Below are 24,620 nucleotides of genomic sequence, written 5' to 3'. Positions count from 1 at the left end.
GGAGGCTGAGGCAGGAGTATCACTTGAGGCCAGGAGTCCAAGACCAGTCTGGGCAACATGGTGAGATCCTGTCTCTACAAAAATAACAAAAAATACCGAAGAACTTCATTTAATTTAGCCCTAAAGAATAATAAATTCTATGTGTTTTACCTTTTCAAGTCTTGAAGACTTGACATATGGAAATGTCTGTTGTTTGATAGCTCATGTTATCCAGGAGGAATTCTGATAAAAACCAGAGGAAGAGTTTATTGTCCACAGAGAGGATTTAGTGAGTTTTATTTTGAAGAGAGTATATTTCAATTTTTGTAGTAATCACATTGACAATTATATATGCTTTTTGAAAAGTATCTACTCATTTAAGAAAATTTATACATTTCCTACAGAATTCTAGCCACTATCTCTGCAATTCCATCTTTTTTTCCACCTGTTTTCTTTCTCTGAATGCTTTTTAAAAGTCTTCTCTTCCAGCCTGCTACTATTTCAGTGGGTTTGCACTGGAGAAGTGATATGAGACTTTTCTATTATTGTGGGATCCTTGAGGGTTATGGGCATTATGCTTAACCTATATTCTCTTATCTCCCTTCTCTTGGTAAGGACAAAGCCTGGTGTTTTTTGTACTTTTAGGTAATTAATCTGGTGCTAGTTATTTGGTGTTTTCATGTCACAAAAATAAGTCATCACAATATTAAAAAAAGTGTATTATCTATTCCTGTGTAACAAATTGCCCGAAAAGTTAGTAGCTTAAAACAACAAATGTTTATTATGTCTCAGCTCTTGAGGATCAGGAATGTTAAAAGCAGTTTAGCTGGGTAGTTCTGTCTCAGGATTTTTTGTTCTTAGGTAAATTGCAGTTAAGCTGTTGGTAGGGGCCACAGTCATCTCAAGGCTTAACTAAATCCACCCAATCACTGTAGATAAAGTCATTGCAGATCTTTACTCCCTCTGCTGTTATCAAATCTCCAGCTCACTGCTAGACATAGAAATAGACTGCTATTTCTTTTTGCTATCATCAGCAATGGCATTTTCAATCCCCCTGACTTCATTCTGTTCTTGTGTTCCTTTTGCTTTTCCCTTGAAGTCTTTTTCTTTCCATATAGGCTATTTTTTGGCAAGCTTATGTTTAGTTTCCTTTTTCTTTGTATAATCCAGGAATTTATAAATCATGCCAAAGCTAATTGTCTTGCCATCACCAAAATGGGTTCTGAATTCAAATCCCAAGATATCTGGTGTGGTCTTACTCATGTTGGCTGATTTTTCCCTAATCTACTTCTGAATTCACACAGGCAGCTATTAGCAGGTATCAGTTCTTTGCTGAGTGTTTACCACAGCTCTTTCTTCCTCACTGCGTGGACCTTTTCCTTGACTTCTTTGACTGTTCTCATATCATAACAGCTGTCTTCTCACAGAGCAATTAATCCAGGAGAGAGAAAGACAAGTGAAAGAGTAGGCCCAAAATGGAAATTGCAGTCCTTTATAACTTAATCTTGAAGTGATACACTATCACTTCTGCCATGCTGTTGGTCGCACAGACCAACATTGGTGAGAGAGGACTACACAATGGTGTGAATACCAAAGGACAGGGATCACTGGTGACTACTTGCAGGTTGACTCCCCAAAATAGCAATCTGTATTTCAGAGTGAAGAACTAATTTTCGTACTTATATTCTGAAGGTATTTCCAGTACAATCGATTTTTTTTTACAAGAGACACAATGTATATTTTAAGATGATGAATAATGTTTATATACTGCTTTCTTTTTTTTCCTTTTTTTTTTTGAGGCAGTCTTGCTCTGCCGCCCAGGCTGGAGTGCAGTGGCATGATCTTGGCTCACTGCAACCTCTGCCTCCTGGGTTCAAGTGATTCTCCTGCCTCAGCCTCCCAAGTAACTGGAACTACAGGCATGTGCCATCACGCCTGGCTAGTTTTTGTATGTTCAGTAGAGATGGGTTTTCACCATTTGGCCAGGCTGGTCTCAAACTCCTGACCTCAGGAGATCCACCTGCCTCAGCCTCCCAAAGTGCTGGAATTATAGGCATGAGCCACTGTGCCCAGCCTTATGTACTTATTTCTGCCAGGTTCTATGGAGAAGAGGTATTTTGCTACGTTTACATTGAATTTAGGAGATGACCCTGATAAGTTTGTGATGAGGATTATTCATTTAGTTTCTTTTAATTCTTTCAATTCATTTGATGTCTTACTAATGCAAGGCCTAAAGAATTATCCTTATAAAATCTTTGGAAGGAGATATTTAGCTAATTTTACTTATGAAGTATTTATTTGAAGGTAAGGTTTTTGTTTATTTTTCCCCCAGCTAGCTTAATCTCTTAGAGTAGAGACTGTCCCTCTATTGTTAAATAATAGGGAAGGAGTAGCAACTTATATGTGTGTAATGCTCTTACATTTGTGAAAGCATTTTTCCTTAATGTGTGGGAATAGACAAATTAAGTTTTTGGAATTAATGCTTACTTAGTAAGGGATTCTAATATTCTCAATCTTTTGAGGGGTGCATAGATTCCTTTCAGACTGATGAAAGCAATGATCTTTCCAGAGAAATGCACTTATGCACACAGAGGTAATTTTGCAATTTGAGGGGATCATCAGAAGGTCTGTGGACTTTAGGTTGAGAACTCCTCCTTTGAAAGCACAGGTTCTGATGTTCTCTGGCAGAAATTAAATGCTTTTTAGTTTTCTATATATAAAGGGAAACAATGTACCTAACTCTAATTGGAAAGGTATGTTTTCATTTTACATGGCTTCTAATTCGGTTTTTCTAATGATGTTTTTTGTTTTGGAATTTTGCTTCCCCTTTAGCATCTGGAGCATAAGAACAGTACTTATTTTCTTCTTTTCCAAGAGAACAGAAAGAAATAGTAAGTTTAATTCCAATTTTTAATAAATGTTTTTAAAAATACCTATCTTAGAGTGTGCTGGTAAGACAGGTTGTAAAATATGATCTTGGAATGATGATGTGGTAAGTATTGAAGAGTTGTTTATTATAAAGCATGACGAAGGTTATAAATAATCAAGATGGTTCTGTTTTTAATTTGTGTTATTTCTATCTTGTTCATTTAGATTTTTTTTACACAAAACAAACCCTTTTTTTTTTTTTTTTTTGAGACAGAGTCAGGGGGATAGGAAGAGCCTGTCGCTCAGACTGGAGTGCAATGGCATGATCTTGGCTCCTTGCAATCTCCGCCTCCCGGGTCAAGCGATTCTCATGCCTCAGCCTCCAGAGTAGGTGCATGCCACCACTTCCAGCTAATGTTTTGTATTTTTATAGAGACAGGGTTTTGCCATGTTGCCCAGGCTGGTCTCGAACTCCTGAGCTCAGGCAATCCACCTGCCTCGGCCTCCCAAAGTGCTAGGATTACAGGCTGGAGCAACGGTGCCCAACCAAAACAAACATTTTTAAATAAAGAGAATTTATATTTGTTAAATTAATCTTTATGGAAAACTTAGTTTGTTATAGAGTCTTGTTTCATTTTTACCTCAACCCATTTTTTCACCCCATATATTATTTTGAAGTATATCCCAAATGTATCTCTCCATTTTCATACCTAGAAAAGAATTCTTAATATCATAAAATATTAAATATAAAAATATTAACTTTTCAGTTATCTCATAAGTATCATTTGCTTTTAAAAAATTTTTATTTGTTTGACTAAGGATCCAAATAAAGTTTGTACAAATATTAATGTATGATTTTCAAATTGCCCTCCTCACTCACAACCTCTCTTCTCTTCTGCTCATTTTAGGTTGTATAATCTACCCCAATGACTACTTCCTTGCTGACGCTCTTGACCCTTTTGCTCCTCCTCCTCATCCTACTTATCTGTCAAAACCTACCCTCTTTAAATACAATTATATGCCTAATCAATGACTGGCAAAACAGTATTCTGATTAAATACATTTACAGGTTTAATCTCATCGAAGTAGCTAAACTAATTAGAGGAAAATCATACAACATACTCACCTGACCAAACTTATTTTAAATCTATGATTGCAGGTATCAAATATGTACTTAAAACTGCCTTATGGTCCTATTATAGTTCCCCAGTAAATTCACCTTTTTCTCTGTCAGCGTGATGTTTGTTACTGTATTTCTCCTCAAATCACTAATACCTGCCTCCTACCAAAAACCAACAATCAAATCTAACCAAACTGAAACCAGCCAACCAACTGACCAAATAAAAAAGCCAAAAGTCACAAACACACAAACCCTGCAACATCTACCTGGTCACTCTTAACCTATAGTCTTACTTTATACAGAAAATAGATGTAAACAGATGAGAGCTACCTATACCACCAAGTGAAGTTGTCCTTCAGTATCTGTGAGGGATTGGTGCCAATACCCCCAAGAATAAAAATGGTGTAGAATTTGGATGTAACTTACACGTCCTCCTGCATACTTTAAATCATTTGTAGATTACTTGTAATCTCTAATACAATGTAAATGCTGTATAAATAGTTGCTATATTGTATTTTAAATTTGTAATTTTTATTGTATTGTTATTTTAAATTTTTGTCTGAATATTTTTGATCCATGGTTGATTTAATTCCATGAGTGCTGAACTCATCCATATGGAGGGCTGAATGTATGTAAAGTTAGCTCTATCTATACTCAGTAGGGTCTCAACCTTCATTATATTTTGTAAGACTGGCCTTGATCTCATCTATGGCTAACCGTCATTTAAGCTCTGGATTTTAAATACTCTGGCCATCTCTAGAGCTTTGCTCTTATAGTTATCTCCTGTAGTTATCATCTCTTTTGCATCATTTTCTATTTTATTATTCCTATGGGCATATAATTCTGCCTCAGTATGACTATTTCGGGGGGCGGAAAACCTCTCCTGACCCTACATTTCCTTTAAGCTACCACCCATTTCTCTTTCTTGTTCAAAACAAAATTTAAAAAAAAAATTGTTTATAGTTGGTATCTCTTCTTTTCCCCCACCTACTCCTCCTCAGCATAATTTGTTTAGGTTTTGTTTCCACCATTTTTACTGCAGTGGCTCATTTCAAGGTCACTCATTATCTATGTGTTGTCAAAGCCAGTAATCAGCTCCTTTTTCTTATCCAGCTTGATCTCTTAATAGTATTTGAATTAATTTATTCACCCTTTTTCTGAAAACTTTTTATCTTTAAGCTTCATTGACAACACTTCACTGGTGGTTTCTTTTTAGTTTTATTTGCCTTCTACTAGAATTCTGTCTTTGGCTTTCTTTTTTTTCGGTAACTTGTTTGAGTCTGCGCTGTCTGATAGAACCTTCTATGATGATGAGAATAATCTGTATCTACTGTTCTATATGGTATCTGCTAGCCATTTGTGACTGTTGAGCACTTGAAATGAGGCTAGTGTAAATGAAGTACTGGATTTTAAATAGCTTAAATTTAAATAGCCCCATGTGGCTCCTGGCTATTATTTATACATTGGACAGTACATCTTTAGGTGATTTTATTCACTTCCACAGATTTAAATATTGCCTATTTGTTAATGATTCCCAAATCTAAGTCCTTAGTCCATACTCTTCCCTTCAGCTATAGACTTGTATATTTAACTGTGTAATTGACATTTCCACTTAGGAGTTTAGTAGGCATCTCATAAGTAACATGACCAAAAGAGAATTAATATTGCTCCTCCCCTTTATTCCCATTTGTTCATATCTGCTCTTCCCTTTGTCTTCTCCATCTCAGAAATGCTTACCCTATATGACTACTAGTTAAAACTTGTATTAGTTAGGGTTCTCCAGAGAAATAGAACCAATAGGAAATATTATGAGGAATTGGCTCAAGCAATTATGGAGACTGAGAAGTCCCAAGATCTGCAGTTAGCAAGCTGACAACCCAGGAGGGCTAATGGTTTAGTTCCAATCTATGTCCGAAGGCCTGAGAACCAAGAGAGCCAGTGAGTGTAAGTTCTTGTTTGAAAGCTAGCAGATTCAAGACCCAGAAGGAGCTGATGTTTCAGTTTGAGTCTGAAGGCAGGAAAAGATAGAGGTCCTAGCTCCAGGGAGTCAGGCATGGGGTGTTCTCACTCTCTGGAGGGAGGAGTAAACTTTTTGTTCTATTCAGGCCTTCAGCTGATTGGCTGAGGGCCACTTCATTAGGGAGAGCAATCTGCTTTACTCAGTCTACTGATTGAAATGCTAATCTTACCCCAAAGCAACCTCACAGACACCCAGAATAATGTTTGACCAATTATCTGGATACCTTGTGTGACCTAATCAAGTTAACACATACAATTAACCGTCATGAGACCAAAAACCTGGGAGCTATTTTTGATTCTTCTTTCATATTCATTCACATTACCAGCAAGTCATATAATCGTTACCTCCAAAATGATCTTGAATCTGACCAGTTCTCACCTTCTTTACTACTACAGTTTTAATTCATTATCATCTCTTGCTTGCACAATTGCTTCTTCACTAGTCTGTTTTTAAGGTATAAATCAGATCTTGTGTGTCTTTTGCTTAAAATTCTCTAATAGCTTCCCATTGCAACCAGAATGAAATCCGAATCCATATCCTGACTTTCTAGCTTATTCCTATTTCTCCAACCTCATCTTTCACTCTCCTTTGTTCACTTTTGCTCCAGCCACACTGGCCATCTTTTTGTACTACAAACAAGTTCCCTGAAACTTACAGTTTCTTTCTTTCTTTATTTTTTATTTTTTATTTTTTTTTGAGACGGAGTCTCACTCCATTTCCCAGGCTGGAGTGCAGTGGCATGATCTCAGCTCACTGCAATCTCCATCTCTTGGGTTAAAGCAATTCTCCTGCCTTAGTCTCCCAAGTAGCTGGGATTGCAGGCACCCACCACCGTGCCCAGCTAATTTTTTTGTATTTTTAGTAGAGACAGGGTTTCACCATTTTGGCCAAGTTGGTCTCGAACTTCTGGCCTCAAGTGATCCACCTGCCTCAGCCTCCCAAAGTGCTGGGATTACAGGCACGAGCTACTGTGCCCAGCTGAACCTTACAGTTTCTTAATTTATAAAATGAGAACAGAAAAAATGAGTAAGACCTAGTATTTGATAGCACAATAGGGTGACTATAGTCAATAATAACTGTACATTTTAAAATAAAGAGTATAACTGGATTATTTACAATTCAGTGGATAACTGCTTGAGGGGAAGGATACCGCATTCTTCATGATGTGCTTATTTCACATTGTATGCCTATATCAAAACATCTCATGCACCCCATAAATATATATGGCAACCATGTACCCAGAAAAAAATAAAATGAAAACAGAAGTATTTGTTTTGATAGGACAGTTAAAAGTAGTAAATGTTACTACATATGAAAGCATATAAAAATTGCAAAGTGTTATATAAACATGAGCTGATGGCGCTGATTCTTCTTTTCTGATTCTTATTTTATTTTTCTTAAATGAGTTAGGACTCAGTACAGTATTCATTTGAAGTGGGAATAGCAGGAGTCCTTGTCTAGTTCCTGATTTTAATAGAAAAGCTTTTAATATTTTGCCATTAAGTATGATGTTTGCTGTAGTTTTTAAAATGTTGATGCTTTTTATCAGATTAAGGAAATTTAGGCTTCTGATATTGTTTTTGGTGATATTTACTAATATAGCAGATGGTGGAAGAATAGGAAGAAGTTTAAAGCAAATATGCTTTCTGACTGCAAGGAATAGCAAGATAGCAAAAGAAATATAAGAAACCCTTTTCAAGAGTCCTTTGGAACAATTCTTTAAGGAAATCAAATGTATGAATATTTTTAACTTATGTAATAAATAGGCAGATCTGGACTTGATTATTAAAAGGATTTTCTTTTTGCTTTAAAATATATTTCAGAGGTTCTTTCTGTTTTTAAGTGTACTAATTCATTTGAATAGGTATTACATGTATGTTTAAAATCGACTTTGTAAAAGATTGTCTTGCAGTCACATAGTATTTTTTTAAGCCTGAAGCTATTGGTCCTGTCCTTGTTTTTTATTCTTGATTATTTTTAGTTGTTTTGTTTTACAAGTTGTACCCTATATAAATTAAAGCAGGGATTGGTGGCTGCAGCCTGTAGGCCAAGTCCTGCCCACTGCTTTGTACAGCTCATGATTGGCTTTTATATTTTTAAATTATTACAATATTAAAATGAATATTTTGACATGTAAAATGTATATGAAATTCAAATTTCAGTTTTTATTGGAACAGAGTCATGCTGTCTTTAACTGCGTTCATCCTACAATGGCAGAATTGAGTATCTGTGACCGACTGTATGTGGTGCGCTCATCACTTCAGGCACTTGTAGGACTAATCATTTCATCATTTCACATTGTTTTTCAACCGATGCAATTATAACTTGACGGCAGTTTTTAAGTGTCATGTGTATTGTTGTACTGTGACAACTTTATTTTATTTTTATTACCCATGCATACCCATCATGTAAAAACCAGAAAAGTGGACTTTGAATGTTGTACTTTTAGTACATAATGGAATGTGGACTATTTTGTTATTGAAATGCAAAGAATTGTATTTTTTATGCAATGATGTTATAGCTGTGCTAAAAGAGTACAATATGTATTTGACATTATGATACTAACTACTCATCATCATATTCCCAACTCACAGAAAGCAATGGTCATAAAAATTAGAAAATTTAAAATGGAATATATTATTGCAGAATTGCTTCATGAAACTGAAAGGGAAAAATGGAGCTTCAGCCAAAGAAAGTTTCTGAGTGGCTTGTTTGTGAAGAAAGGGAAGCTATTTACCAATGATGAGTTAATTAAATTGTGTTTGATTGCTGCAGCAGGAAAAATTTGTTCAGGGAAAATATACTTAAGACTAGTAACGTTTCAGCAAGAACAGTTGCCTAAAGAATTGAGAAAATTCAGAAAAACAAATATGAGTAGTCAATTAAAGAACAAGGCAAATTATTTCAAGTGATCTTCCTTGGCTGTGGTTGGGTTGACAGATGCTATCAATACCACTCAATTGTAGTTTGAGTTGTCAACGCTGAGCTTGAAGTGACTGAAGAATTAGTCTCTATAAAAAGTCTTTGCAGAACAACTTTAGGTGAGAATATTTTCAATGAAGTTTAGAAAACAGCAATTTCCTACCACCTGAAGTGGAATCTGCTAAGATGTACTGTAACTACTCGTGGTAAAAATATGTATGTAGCAGAAAAAGACTTAGTTGTACAAATTGTACAAAACTTTTGAAACTGTAAGGTGTTTAAATTCTATGATTATTCATTGTATTTTTCAAGAACAGGTACTTTGCAGAACATATTTGAATTTGTTATTGTGTAGTGCCAAAGGGAACATCATTGCTTTCAAGGACTTAACCATTGTTAGTTATGTGAATTTTAATTATGAATAGAAGCTATCTTGACTTGCCTCACAGCAGTTTGATGGCTTAGCAGTGGTAAAGTTTTATTGTCATATTTTGAGCTCAAAACCTAGATTGAAATACTTCCAAATGAGAAGAACCAACTTCAGCCACTGTGTTTGAATACTGACTGGCTTTGGAAATTAGCTTTTGCTACAGCCTTGATAATGGTTCTTAATTATTGCAACCTAAGATTGCAAGGCAAAACAATGTATATATGCAAAACCTATGATGTGGTAAAGTCATTTAGAAAACAACATTGTAATGACAAGTAATTTTTTTAAAAATGCTATAAAAATGAAAACAAGAAACAGAATTGCCATTCCCACACAAATTTGCAGCAGATGCATTACCCAAGCTGAAATTATAGTTCCAGTAGAATTTTTCAGACCTCAAGGCAAGTGCAAAGGAAATTTCCATGATTCTAAATCCATTTCACTGTATAATTGAAGAGCTTCAGTCTTTGGAGGTGATTAACTTCCAATGTAATAATACTCTAAAAGGCAAATGCCAAAGAAGAATCTAATAGAATTTTGTAAATGCCTTCCAAACTAGTGAATATGCTCAATTAAAATCATATGCTTGTGGATTGGTATCAATATTTGGCAGTAACTACCTGTGTGAAAAGATATTTTAAAAAATCAGATGTGTAAAATCTCATTACAGATCAGCATTAATGGATTATCATTTGCAATCAGTTTTGATGATAGAGAACACTTAGCTTTGAACCTCAATTAAGTGAAATATTATCCACCCCCAAAAGTATTCCATTCTTTTCACTGGTAGACTTATATTACAAAAAATTGAACTCAATTATTATATAGGTTGAATATCCCAAATCTGAAAATTCAAAATCTGAAATGCTCCTAAATCCAAAATTTTTTGAATGCCAACATGATACTCGAAATGGTCCTTGGAGCATTTTGGATTTTGGATTTTTGGATTTGGGATGCTCAGCGGGGGTATATTCTGCAGATATTCCAAAACTAAAAAAAAATTGAAATCTGAAACACATCTAGCACCAAGCATTTCAGATAAGAGATACTCAACCTGTATTTGAATTTAGTCCATAAAGTTTGTGGAAATTTTGTATTTCTTTAGTATTTCTTAGGCTGGGTGCAGTGGCTCATGCTGTAATCCAGCACTTTGGGAGGCCAAGGCAAGTGGATCACCTGAGTTCAGGAATTCAAGACCAGCCTGGCCAACATGGAGAAACCCTGTCTGTACTAAAAATACAAAAATTAGCTTGGTGTGGTGGTACACACCTGTAATTCCAGCTTGGGAGGCTGAGGCATGAGAATTGCTTGGACTCTGGAGGCAAAGGCTGCAGTGAGCTGAGATCATGCCACTGCACTCCAGCCTGGGTGACAGAGCAATACCCTGTCTCAAAAATCAAAAAGTGCATACTTGATTTTGCTTTTTGGTCCATAAAGCCCAAAATACTTAGTTTTTCCTTTACAGAATAAGTTTACTGACCCTTGGATTAAAGTACAGATGTTTGGCTTGGTCTTATCTAACAAAAAATTACTATTCTCTTTGAAGATGTTAGCAGATTTCTCCCCCTTTTAGTAATAAGTTAGCTAGCACATTAAAGACTGCTTAATCTATTTTGAAAAAATTTTTTATAGTAAAATCATCTTTTTATATGTTTGTGTTTCTTTGAATCTTTACATAAATGGTGTACTTTGAGTTGGGTATTCAGGTATTTGTTACCTAGAATTTCAGTGAAGAAGTAATAATTTTATTTATAAATTTAATTATTAAAAACAATTATTTACATTTCATTTGATAACATTTAAGCCATAAGTTCTTCTTTCCATATGAAATAGTGTGTCAATCTGTATTAAATATTTCTAGAGAAAAACTAGAAACTTAAATACATTTGTAAATCCAACATTGACATTCATAAAAGGTATCCTTTGAGATGATTCTTTCTGTTCCACCATGCCAACCTATATAAGCAGGCAAATCTTAGAAATGTTTAATTTTGAAAAGTTATTCATATTTTTTTCCATGTCCCTTCTCAGATTCAATAAGATAGATTTTCAAGGTTTTTTAAAAAAGTCATGCTTAATATCTTCAGTCTTGACTAAGTAAAATATGTACTTATTTCCTTATAAACAAAGAGAACATTTTTATTACCAGTGTATAAAAAGAGATTTGATACTAATTTTGTAAATTAATGTGGGTGAGGTGTTGAAAGGAAAAAGAAATAGTAGAAAGTAATGTTTCTGAACACATTAAAAAATATGTGTATATATTTCAATTTAGAAAGGTGCTTTATACTATGTAAAGTCAATTTCTCCCCTAAACGGCTTGTAATATATAACACAGGCAAAAATATGAACTATATGTAGGTAAAGATGGAGATAATTTTTGTCTCTACACATCAGTTAAATTTTGAGACATCCTAAAATGAGAAAGTTTTCTTGTGTTTGCTACCGTGTGTCATTTGGCATGATGTATTCTTATATCTAAATATCTTAATATTTGATTTAGCTTTGACTGAAATCTTGTTTTCTAGATGAAGCATTGGATGATTTAAAATCCCAGAGGAAAAAAATAGTAAGTTAACTTTTATTTAAAATTAATTTATATTAAACTAATAAGAACTGAATAAATAATGTTTGTGTGTTGGAAGTTAATAACTCTCCAAGGAAGAAATATGCTTTTAGATAGCATTTTAATGATGAAGTGAAATTGTGAATATTTTTGCTAGTTAAAAATGATTGATAGGAAAAAGTAGGTTAGAAGGACTTTTGAGATTCTGAGAGTCTATATCAGTTGGAAGCTGAGAAGTAAGTAAATGAGTCATATTTGAGGCCTAAATGAGGCAGAGAGGGTAAAAAGGTGGGTACCCAGATTGTTTATTAGAGCTAAATACAAAAGGACAAAATATCTCCACATGTCAGTTCTAGGTTTTCTTGACACCAAGAAAGAGAGGGAATCAAGAAGATTAGTTGTAAGAGAAATTCAACATGAAAGTACTGAAGAAGAGATGGGAGAGAGAGATATATAATTGTTTTCTTCAGAGTTTTCCACATTCTGTCAGTAACTCTGGTCACATGATATCTATTGTGGGGCTAGTTGATGCATCCCTTCAGATGTGTTGGAAAGAGGACCATGAGTAAGACAGAAGGAGCTCTAAATGTTGATAATATAGTAGTCTGTAATAAGTGAATTGAAGTTGGTGTTTGACATAGAGCTACTAATTTTTTAATGTTTATTTTTGAAGTGTGAAAATGATAACTGCTGATAGTATTATGTTGTATAGAAATGTATTTAATAAAATGTAATCAGGTGCAAATGATCAATTTGATACATTTTAGTCTAGTGTGTAACAAGTAATAATTAAGAAACCAATATTGTGAAGGTTAAGACTAACGTCAAAAATTATTCTGTGAATTGATGATATTAGATACTGATTTTAAGGGCTTTAAGTACCTGAAAAGTAAGAGGACTTTAATTTTGAAAGGATTCCTTCACTTTATTTGTTTGCTTCTTATTAGGTGTCCTATAAAGTATTTATCAAAATTGCATTGACAATTTTGGTGGTTCTAAATTGCCAAACACAGAATTATCTTATTATTATATTTCTGCTATTCTGCACATTATGGAACAGCCAGAAATTCAAAGTGAGAAAATAACTGATAGCGTCAGTGATTTAGAAGTTGTGATATGATTGGGTTGACTTGCTGATGAGATAAAAAGAAAAGCTGGTACTGGTGATCAGAGACAAGTCCTGCTTATACCAAAATGGAGAAATATTAGTTAAAGTAGAAAAGATGAAGAGGAAGACAAAGGAAAGCAGAAAAGAAAAGAATCCTAAGTGATAAGAAGCAGCCCAATGTCACTGGCATCACATGGCCAGAAAACAGGATCTTGAAGAATATATGATTTGGAAAATCTCTCAATAGAGTAACAGAGCCGACTTGGAAAATTGTGTGAAAGGATAAATCAAGCTATTTACTTTTAAATAGCCTTTAAAGGAATCGCAACATAAAAGATGTTCCATTTTAAGTCTGACAACAGTTGAAAAAGTTCAGAGTTCAATAGCTCTGTGTGTTTAAATGGTTCATTAGGCATCAGTATTAATAATTCAGTATGGCATTTCTCTTGCAGTATGACTAAAGAAAAATAAGTTGGCTCTAATTCACTTTATTAATTAAACACAATTTGCATTTACTTGATTATTATTGTTGGTTATAATACTGTTTGCTACTGGAACTAGTCTGTGGTCTTGACTGTTCAAGCCTTTAACAGAGCTGCTTTGTTTGAGTAGTTTTACACTTTGGTTTTTTTTTTTGAGACAGAATTTTGCTCTTGTTGCCCAGGCTGGAGTGCAATGGTGCAATTTTGACTCACTGCAACCTCTGCCTCCCAGGTTCAAGTGATTCTCCTGCCTCAGCTTCCCAGGTAGCTGGGATTACAGGCATGCGCCACCACACCTGACCAATTTTGTATTTTTAGTAGAGATAGGGCTTCACTATATTGGCCAGGCTGGTCACTACTTGATATTTTATTAAGAGTGGTTTCCTTGGGGATGCATCCCTTTAATCTGAATAGATTTGTAGTGTAATTTGAAATTTGTAAAATGGTAATTTGTAATGACAGATATGAATTATCAATTGATTAAAAAGTTAAATTAGGAAAAAGCATCTTAACAAGATTTTAGGAGCTTAATGTATTTACTTATTAATATAAAGTTAGGAAGTAATCTTTAGTTATCTAAAAAATTCCCAAGTCTAGATCTGCGTGCATTTTACCACTCATGTATTTTGTGGTCCTTTAACAAAACTTGAGTTTTTAATAATCACTGAGTAATCTGTGCAAGCAGATAATCCCTCTGCATCCATGAGCATTCCTTCAAAACAGTTCAGAAATCAAGCTCTACCAAAATACATGAGTCAAGATTACCTCTTTAAATGACTTCATGAAAATTTTGTGCTTTTTTCAGAATAGTAGTCCTATGTGGTAATTTCTAGTGTTCCTTGGGAAATCTGTGTTTTTCTGAATCCTGAGAAAAATCACTTGAGAAATTGGGAACATGAGGAAAAGTGTTATAGTTCCCTGAGAATTAAAGCTTAACAATCAACTACAGATGTTACTAGTTCAAAGGAATTCACTAATGTCAGCTGAAGGCAAGAGCAAGAAATTCTGACATGCTGAGTTACAGGTTAATGTTGACATTTCTGGGAGCAGTACAGAATCATACAGAAGTGGTACAATGTAATCATTTAGTCTTGTGGGCATTTATGGCACTCTCTTATTAATGGTGAGTCATTTTTGCAAATAAAAATGTTTATATACCTACTATAATTTATATAAATGTATAAAGTATACTTCGTACAAATCCTATGCATGATATTCCATGAAATAAGTTTTGGAAGCAAAAGAAGTCCTTAATTTGGCAAATTTAGCTTTTATTCTCTATAGAGTTCTTAACCTTATTGTAGCTTCAAATGTTACATTTTTATATTACTCAGTAATATTTTCTGGCTTTCCCCAGTGTTTGAATATTCACTTTAGGCTACACAGTAACAGAAAAAATGCAAAGAAGAAAGATGTGACTATTATTGTGGAATACTCTTATATGAAAGCAGAAAATGATATAACATCTGAATTAGTAAAAACATCATCAATTTCAACAGCAAACCCCAAATCAGGGATACCAGACAGTATTTTCAGCATGATAAAATGATGAGTTTATATGGTGTAACATGCTCCTTAATACTCTGAATTGCAAAATCAATGCAAAATGAAAGAAATGAAAGAAAGTTTTCTTACATCTGGAATATTTTTCACAAATAAATGTTGGTTAGGGAAATTAATGATTTGTGTGTTTAAAAATTCTGTTTTGAGAATAATTTTTGTATGAAATATTTGTAGAATTATCTTTCAAAACTTAAAAAATTTTTTTTGACATTTATTTTTGTGCTAGTATGCACAAAATAAGTTTTGTGCACTTTTTTGCTCTTGTTGCCTTTTATCTTTTAATGTTTTCTATGATGTAATGGTTGTATCAAGTAGAAATAATTTTTACATATCATAGGAATATACAGTCTCATCACAATGTTGACTTTTAATATAATCATGTATTTATTATTCTATATTTTAAAATAAAAAAGCCCCTAAAACTTTTAGTACAACTGTATTACAGAAAAATGATTCATTCTTTACACTAACACTAATGATAGCCGATAAGCTCAAAAATAAAAAATTGCAAAAAAATGTTATAGTGTTTTAAAGTTTACGAATTTGTGTTGGGCTGCGTTCAAAGCTGTCTTGGGCCACATGTGGCTAGTGGCTAAGGGTTGGACAAGCTTGATTTAGAGAATTCTCAAGAATTCTAGTTTCTTTTTCCTGAATCTTGAGGTTAATATGTTGAGTTTTTGGAAATAGTTTGTTTCAGTTCCATTCTGAGTAACTGAGGTGTCACTGAAAATTATGTTAATATTTTAGGCACTGTTGTGGACTCTTTCTCCTATATTATATATTTTTAAAATTGCACAGTAGTGCTATGAAGTATTAAAATATCTATGCGGAGGAGAAACTGAGGCTGACAGATGTGCTAACAGTCTTCCTAAGAATGGAAATGTGCATTGAACCCAGATCTTTTCTCACTTTGAAGTTTCAAGTTCATGTTCTTTCCACTGAACAGTGTATTTAAAACATGTTATTACTTAAATGTTGTATGGATGTGTGTTAATTAAGCTATTATGTGAAAATATTTTGTTAGAAATAAATGTAAAAAATGGGAGATAGATTTGCATCTTTTAGTACTTAAAAATGATTTTATTTAAGATAAATAAAAACATAGACACACTTCAATACTTGCTGAATAATCTACCAAGAATGCAATCATTCAATAAAGTAGCATTTTGATTTGGAGTTTTGTTTGTTGTTTTAAAGATCACAGTTTAATCTTTTTAAATCTAGTAGTAGTTTTAGAGTTATCTGTCCAAATCAGTATGGCTGTTTACATTTACATTATTTAAAATGAAATAAAACTACAGGCTGGGTGCAGTGGCTCACACCTGTAATCCCAGCACTTTGGGAGACTGAGGCAGGTGGATCACTTGAGGCCAAGAGTTCGAGACCAGCCTGGCCAATATGGCGAAACCTCATCTCTACTAAAAATACAAAAATTAGCCAGGTGTGGTGGCACGCATCTGTAATCCTAGCTACTTGGGAGGCTGAGGCAGAGAATCGCTTGAACCTGCGAGGTGGAGGCTGCAGTGAGCCGAAACCATATCACTGCACTCCAGCCTGGGTGACAGAGTGAGACTCCATCTAAGACAAAACGAAGCGAAACAAAACAAAAGTACAAATTCAGTTCCCCTGTTGCACAAGCAACATTTTAAGTGCTCATTTATCACATAGGGCTTAGTAACTACTATTATGCTGACATAGACCGTTTTCGTCATTGCCTAAAGTTTTACTGCACAACACTGCTAGAACATCAAAAGTCTACTGTGTAGTGATCAGGGATTTGTTTCTTTGATATTCCATGTAGATTATGTTGATTTGGGGATGTATTTTATTATGCCCTCTTTCTACCCCCGTTTCTAGTTTCTCTTTTTTTTCTAACCCTAAAGTGATACTATAAACATCTCTTTTACATCAGAAGAATCAGCTTGCTTATTTTGAGAATTTATCATAATTTTGAAATAGGAAAATATTTTAGTTTCATTAAACCAAGGTAAGGCTAATAAATCATTCATCTAAGTACCTACTTCTTAAATGTTGAATTGAGTGTTTAATGGAAAACCTCCACGTTTTCCATAAGTAGGATTTTGGTTCATAGAAATATTAACATTTTTTTTTTGTTTTGAAGCCTTCACTTTTGCAAAAAGTAGAAGTTAACTGCTATTGTGGCAGCATATTTTTAACTCAGTAAATGTGCTCTGGGTTGCATTTTAAAATAAATGTCCTTTGGAATGAATATGACATTTAATAAATTTAAGTGGTTATCAGTGGTCACTGAGAAATAAAAGGTTCTTTTCCAATTTTTGCAAAAGCATTTTATCCTACACATTAGGTAATTTGTCATAACTATGACTGTCTTGTACTAAAGTTCAACCTTTTTCTGATGTTGAACTAGCCATAACTGCTCGTGATACTTTACTAGCGATTATATTTTAAGTTAAACCCTTGTATTAAGTTATAAAGTGACTTGAGTGCATGGTAAATAAAATGCTACAATAATGAAGTGATTTAATTATAGTCCCTAGTGTGAACATAGAACTCAGTAAAATTTTTACTTAAATTCTGTGCTCAGTTTTTTCTCTAAAGTTGTTTGAGTCTAAGTAAAAAAGAGGTGAGGGTTATCTTTTAGTCATTTGAACAAATTCCATGGCTGTTCTCCCAGTTAGTGAGTTTTCACTGCATTTCCAGCAAGCTAATTGCTTCTGCTAATAAATAATCTAAAATCGATGCTGACAGCAGTTAATTGGCACAGAGATTTTATTTTGTAAAGCTCTTGGCTAACGACCTTCTTTAAATTAATAGCATTAAGTGCTATGAGGAAATAAATCTAAGGAATTGCCTGTCATTTGCTTGTCATGTCTAATAACTTCCAATAATGATGGCTGATAGATTTTTGCACATTCCATTATTGAAGTTGGTGCATGTAATTATTCTCCTCATTATATGTAAACAATTAGCAATATTTGGTATTTCCTCACAGTAAAGCTGTTAAGTACAAGTAACATATTAGAGGTTAGAAGCCATTTTAAAATCTGGATTTTAATTATTCGAATGTAGGAAGTCTTTCATTCTATTTGGATATGTTAAGGATATTTAAACCTTTTTGAATAGGACTTATAAAAATAAGTAGTGTGTGTTTTGAAATGTGACAATTTATGGAAATTTTTGTTCGTAGCTTGAAGAAGTCATGGAAAAAGAAACTTACAAGACGGCTAAATTAATACTTGAAAGATTTGATCCAGACTCAAAGAAAGCAAAGGTAAGACTGTGATATAACTACTATTTTATTATAAATTACACATTGTAATAGGTCACTGTAATAACATTATTATAATTGACAGGAGTGTGAGCCGCCATCTGCTGGAGCAGCTGTAACTGCAAGACCTGGACAAGGTAAATAGCTTTGTAGAAACTGCTGCTGCTGTTGGAAAGATCCATATTTACCCAAGTGAGTTCAAAAGTGTGTTGGAGGTGTGCAAATACTTATGTAGAATGCTTCTATGTAGATTTATATTTGGTAATTTGGGATATGACTTAGGGTGGATAGCAATAATTTTATTTCATTTTGATTTTATGGGAATATGTTGTTAGGATATCAAATATGTGTTGAGATTAAATATATGATTGGTTTTAATCTTCTAAAATTTAATTTCATCAATATTTTGTAAATATTTCCCACTTTCAAATAATAATCTCTTGGAATATCTGTTATGAAAATCCTTACATTTTATGTTTTATTTTTGAAAAATGTTACGATTTCTGTGAAATTTTAAGTTTCTTCTAAAATAACACTTAAGAATAGAATAAAATAATTTAGAAATAAGAAAAATGAAAATTGAATTATCGCTATATAATGTTAACTCTTTATTTTTGAGGTTGAATTACCATATTATTAATGAAGTCATTGCTATTACATCATTAAATGTTATATAAAATTTTAACAGTCATTCTATTAAGTGGTTACATAAAATATTCCCAAGACTGGCATGGGAAAAGATATTCTGAGTTTGCAATGACTTTTGTCTTTGTTCTTTTCTTTAATAATATAGTTTGTAAGGGTTTTGTTGCAATATAGAATGTTACTTTTAAAAATTTAACTTCAATTTTTGCAGCCCCCCAGAATTATAACCTACTTTGTAAAGGTAGGATGACATTTAGACCTTTGAATGGAAATCTTTTTATAAGTATTCACGAATATCATGGATATTAAATAAGTCATAATAATTTTAGGTTTTCCAGTTGGCAGGGCTATATGGGAAGAATTCCCTCCACCTCCACGTTTTCCATAAGTAGGATTTTGGTTCATAGACATATTAACATTTTTTTTTGTTTTGAAGCCTTCACTTTTGCAAAAAGTAGAAGTTCACATATGATTAAAATGAATTAGGCATATATACTTGCAATGAAACTCCTACTTTCATAACCAGTTTAAAGTTTTCTACAATGTATATACTTTCTAGTAAATACAAAAACATTTTTTGGCCTATAAGGCAGATTTCTATAATTTCTAAAGCATTTTGTATAACTGTAACTAATTTTTCAAGAATATCTATATCTATTTATCTATCAATCAATCAATCAATCAATCAAGAGACAAAGTCTCGCTCTGCCCCCTAGGCTGGAGTGCAGTGGCACAATGTCAGTTCACTGCAACCTTGGCTTTCCTGGTTTAAGTGGTCCTTCCACCTCAGCCTCCCAAGTAGCTGGGCTTACAAGCATGCGTCACCACACCTAGCTAATGTTTGTATTTTTAGTAGAGATGGGGTTTCACCACGTTGGCTCAGCTGGTCTTGAACTCCTGACCTCAAGTGATCTGCCCACCTTGGCCTCCCAAAGTGTTGGGATTACAGGCATGAGCCACCATATCCAGTCAAGAATATTTTTTAGTTAAACTCGTAGAAGCAGAGAGTAGAAATATTATTTCTAGGGGTGGAGAGCAGGGATGGGAGAAATGGAGGAAATGTTAGTCAAAGGATATAAAATTTCAGTTATTTAGGTGAATAACTTCAGGAGATTTAAGTACAGCATGGTGAGAATACTAATACTGTGTTGTATACCTGAAATTTGCTAAGAAAGTAGATCTTGTGTTCTCAGCACACATACACACACACACACACACACACACACACACACACATAAAGGTAACTGAGTTTTTGGATTTGTTAATTAGCTTGACTATAGTCATCTTTTCCCAATGTATAAAATACTTTAAAAATGACCTTAGTGAATGTATTTTTAAAATGTGATATTTTGTAGAAAGCCGTTGCTATTACTTTTTACTAATATATGTTCTGTCTTATTAAAGAACAAAATTATGATACCCTTTACTAACATTCTTCAGTATTTATTATATTTAGGCAACATAATTATTTTAAAAATCTGAATTTATCTTTTCTTAGTAAAGTTTGAAACCCAAATAATTTTTTTCCTTCTGATGTCATATTGAAATTATAGAAAAATGATTGCTGATCTCTCTAGCAATCATTTTTCTATAATCCATGCTTTGGATTCCTGTGACTTTGCTTTTCGATATTCTTTTAGGAAGAATTAACATTAAGGTATAATATTGAATAACTGTTATGTGCAGACAATATGGGAATAAAGAAATAAATAACATGGTTTTTGACCTTAAGCTTATGGCCTAATTATTTTATTTTAAAAAATACTTCTTCTGGGGTACACTGTTGTAGTGTTCATTGTTCTTCCAAGTATGTAGTAATTAATTGCTGTTTGGAATTTTTTCTTAACTTAAAAAAAATTCTAAATTATATCCCAGCTTTATTCTACTTTTTGAAAATTATACTTTAGTTTTGTGTTTAATTTACTTGTTTTGAATATCTCTTAGTTCCTATCATTTCTATAGGTGACTTAGTCATTAATTTTGTTTAATTTCCATATTTCTGTGAGTTTGAAGTCAGGTCTTTATTTTTTTGCCAAACCACTGTTCTCTCTTTTTCTTATTGTTTTTAGAATTTAGCGTGTTTCTAAACTTAAACAATAGAAAGTGGAAAACAAATACTAAAAGATACATGTATGTATCTATGTGCCCTTGAAAAGATCTTTCCAAAATGAATCTGATTGTGATATCCTTATCTTAGTAACTCTCCTGCATGATTACTGAACCAGAACTTTGAGTCATGTGTACTAGGCATCTTTCTTTTTATTTTTTGTTATTAAGTTGTTCATGATGGATATTATTGATTATAAATTTTGAGGATAGTATTCTTTGATTTGCTAAGGTTTAACACTAAAAGGAGTATCATGTTTACCAATTGCTCTAAACTAACCTAGTCCCTCCACTCTCACCCCTTAATAGATTTTATTTTTTAGAATAATTTTAGATGTATATAAAAATAGCAAAGATAATATAAATACTCCCATATACTCTTGTGCTGAGTTTCTCTTATATTAACATGTGGTACATTTGTTACAGTTTGATGCTTTATTGTTAACTAAAGTCCATAGTTTATTCATATTTCCTTAGTTTTTATCTGATGTCTTTTTCGTTCTAGGATCCCATCCAGATACAGCATTGCCTTCTGTTGTCTTGTCTTCTTAGGCTTCTTTTGGCTCTGACATTTCTCAGACTTTCCTTGTTTTTAATGACTTTGACAGTTTTGCCCCAACTCTTTTCTATAAGGAATTTTTATCTATGGGTGCTTAATCTTAGAAAATCAGGGCCATCACTTGATATGAAGGAATAACCAAACATAAAAGTAAATATATGTATATATTCACATTAAATGGCATTATTTTCTGCTTAGATGCTTAGTATTTTAGTTCTGTAGAAATTATAGACTGGGAGATGGAAAGACTTAATGTCTTTAGTAGATTAAAATGTAATAGTTTGGATGTAAATGAAAAATAGAATTTGCCACAGTATGAATTCCTGAATAGTTTCTATAGATTTCTAAAGAAATCTAGATATTTGGAGCTGGTAAAAATTAAACTTGTCTTTAAGGTTTTGATTGGTATACAGAACTAAATTTCATTTTTATGCACTAGTGTCTGATTTATTCTTTTTTTTTTTTTTTTTTCAATACATATTTACTGAGTGTCTGCTATCTGCCAGGTACATTTTAGGCCCTGGTGATACAGTAGTGAACAAAACAGGTAAAAACATTTCTCTCCCTTTGTTGGGAGTGAGGAGATAGCCAGTAAATTACTGTTAGGAGAAAATAAAGGATGGTGAATAGGGAGTACCTTGAGTGAGGGCAGGTTGAAATTTAAAATAGGATTGTCAGGGAACACCTCATTGATAAGGTGACATTTGATGAAAGAAATGAGAGTATGAACCTTTTAGATATCTGAGGGAAGCACATTCCAGATAGAGGAATCAGTAAGTGCAAAGACCCTGAGTGAAGAGCATGTCTGGAGTGCTGTAGAATAGCAGGGAGGCCTGTATGACTGGACTAGACTGAGCAAGGGGGAGATTAGGAAGAGTGGCAGTGAGAAAAGTAACAAGTAAAAGTAACATCTCATGTAGGGCCTTGTAGAATGTGGACCATTGCAAAAACTTCAGTTCTCAATTAGGTTTTTTTTTTTTTTTCTAAGAAATTTTGTTTTGTTTTGAGCAGAGTATTGACATGGTCTTAATTATGTCTTAAAAGGAAGTCTACTGTATTGAGAAGAGGCTACAGAGGGAGCAAAAGTGAAAGCAGGAAGATTAATTAGGAAGCTACCGCAGTAATGTAGGAAAGCATTTGATGATGGCTTAGACCAGGGATATCCAATCCCTAGGCTACACTGGAAGAATTGTCTTGGGCTACATATAAAATACACTAACACTAATGATAGCTGATGCTAAAAAGAAAAAGAAATCTCGTAGTGTTTTCAGAAAATTTACAAATTTGTGTTTGGTTACATTCAAAGCCATCCTGGGCCACAAGCGGCCTATGGGCCATGGGTTGGACAAGCTTGGTTTAGACTTTGGATAGTAATATTGGAAGTGGCTTTTAAAAATAATTAACTAGGCCAGGCATGGTGGCTCACGCCTGTAATCCCAGCACTTTGGGAGGCCAAGGTGGGTGTATGACTTGAGGTCAGGAGTTCAAGACCAGCCTGGCCAACATGGTGAAACCCCGTCTCTACTAAAAATATAAAAATTAGCCAAGCATGGTGGTGGCTACCTGTAATCCCAGCTACTCGGGAGGCTGAGGCAGGAGAATTGCTCGAACCCGGGAGGTGGAATTTGTAGTGAACCGAGATTGTGCCACTACACTCCATCTTGGGCAACAGAGCAAGACTCTGTCTCAAAAACAAATGATTTGTTTATATTTTTTAAAACTTAATTTCTTCTTACTTTCTCTTCACCCCAGGTTAAGGTGATTTATGAAATAGTCAGATTCTGTATATATTTTTAAAACAGAATCCAAAAGATTTATTGATGCATTGGATATGGAGTCCAAGAAGGAGTAGTCAAGGATGACCTTAAAGATTTTGGCCTGAGTAACTGGAAAGATGGAGTTGCCATTTACTGAAATGGTGGAAACTGCAAGAGAAACACTTTTTGGAAGACGTGAAATAATTTTTTTTTTTTTAATGAAGAAAAGAAGTTTAATTGACTCACAGTTCTGCAGGCTGTACAGGGAGCATGGTTGGGAAGCCTCAGGAAACCTACAATCATGGTGGAAGGGTGAAGGGGAAGCAAGTATGTCCTACATGGAGGAGTAGGAGAGACAGCACGAAAGGAGAAGTGCTACACACTTCTAAACCAACAGGTCTCATGAGAACTCACTCACCATCATGAGAACAGCAGGGAGGAAATCCATCCCCATGATCCAGTCACCTCTCACCAGGTCCCTCCCCAAACATTGGGAATTACAATTCGACTTGAGATTGGGGTGGGGACACAGAGCCAAGCCATATCAGGGTTTATGTTTCATTTTGTCTATCTGGCTTGATTGACCATTGTAGCAGGGATGGTATGTATATTGGAAAATGCATCAGGCAGGCGTAAGTAATTTCTATTTTCTTGGGATTTTAGTAAAGTTATTAAATAGAAGACATCATGCATCACTTTAGTCTGCAGTAGTATTTTTTTGCTATAATTCAATTTTTATTTATTTATTTTATTATACTTTAAGTTCTAGGGTACATGTGCACAACGTGCAGGTTTGTTGCATATGTATACATGTACTGTGTTGGTGTGCTGCACCCATTAACTCATCATTTACATTGGTTATTTCTCTTAATGCCATCCCTCCCCTCTCCCCAGACCCCACAACAGGCCCCAGTGTGTGATGTTCCCCAGCCTGTGTCCAAGTGTTCTCATTGTTCAATTCCTACCTATGAGTGAGAACATGCAATGTTTGGTTTTCTGTCCTTGTGACAGTTTGCTGAGAATGATGGTTTCTAGCTTTATTCATGTTCCTACAAAGGACATGAACTCATCCTTTTTTGCGGCTGCATAATATTCCATGGTGTATGTGTGCCACATTTTCTTAATCCAGTCTGTCATTGATGGACATTTGGGTTGGTTCCAAGTCTTTGCTATTGTGAATAGTGCTGCAATAAACATACATGTGCATGTGTCTTTATAGTAGCATGATTTATAGTCCTTTGGGTA

The 24,620-nt window shown here is 34.0% G+C and overlaps 1 protein-coding gene across 1 annotated transcript in view; it reads left to right on the top strand.

The window, feature by feature from the left end:
* LNPK (lunapark, ER junction formation factor) overlaps positions 1-24,620 on the top strand; it is a 77,966-nt gene that overhangs the window by 18,595 nt on the left and 34,751 nt on the right. Inside the window, exons 5-8 of the mRNA XM_007965421.3 lie at positions 2,812-2,870; positions 11,868-11,908; positions 18,228-18,311; positions 18,394-18,445. Coding sequence (XP_007963612.3) covers positions 2,812-2,870; positions 11,868-11,908; positions 18,228-18,311; positions 18,394-18,445 — 236 coding nt within the window. The remainder of the gene's footprint in view (positions 1-2,811; positions 2,871-11,867; positions 11,909-18,227; positions 18,312-18,393; positions 18,446-24,620) is intronic.

The sequence above is a fragment of the Chlorocebus sabaeus genome, chromosome 10, assembly GCF_047675955.1.
Source record: "Chlorocebus sabaeus isolate Y175 chromosome 10, mChlSab1.0.hap1, whole genome shotgun sequence".
Classification (NCBI taxonomy): Eukaryota; Metazoa; Chordata; class Mammalia; order Primates; family Cercopithecidae; genus Chlorocebus; species Chlorocebus sabaeus.
The sequence above is the reverse complement of the archived record's forward strand: the minus strand, read 5'-3'. Positions and strand labels throughout refer to the sequence as shown.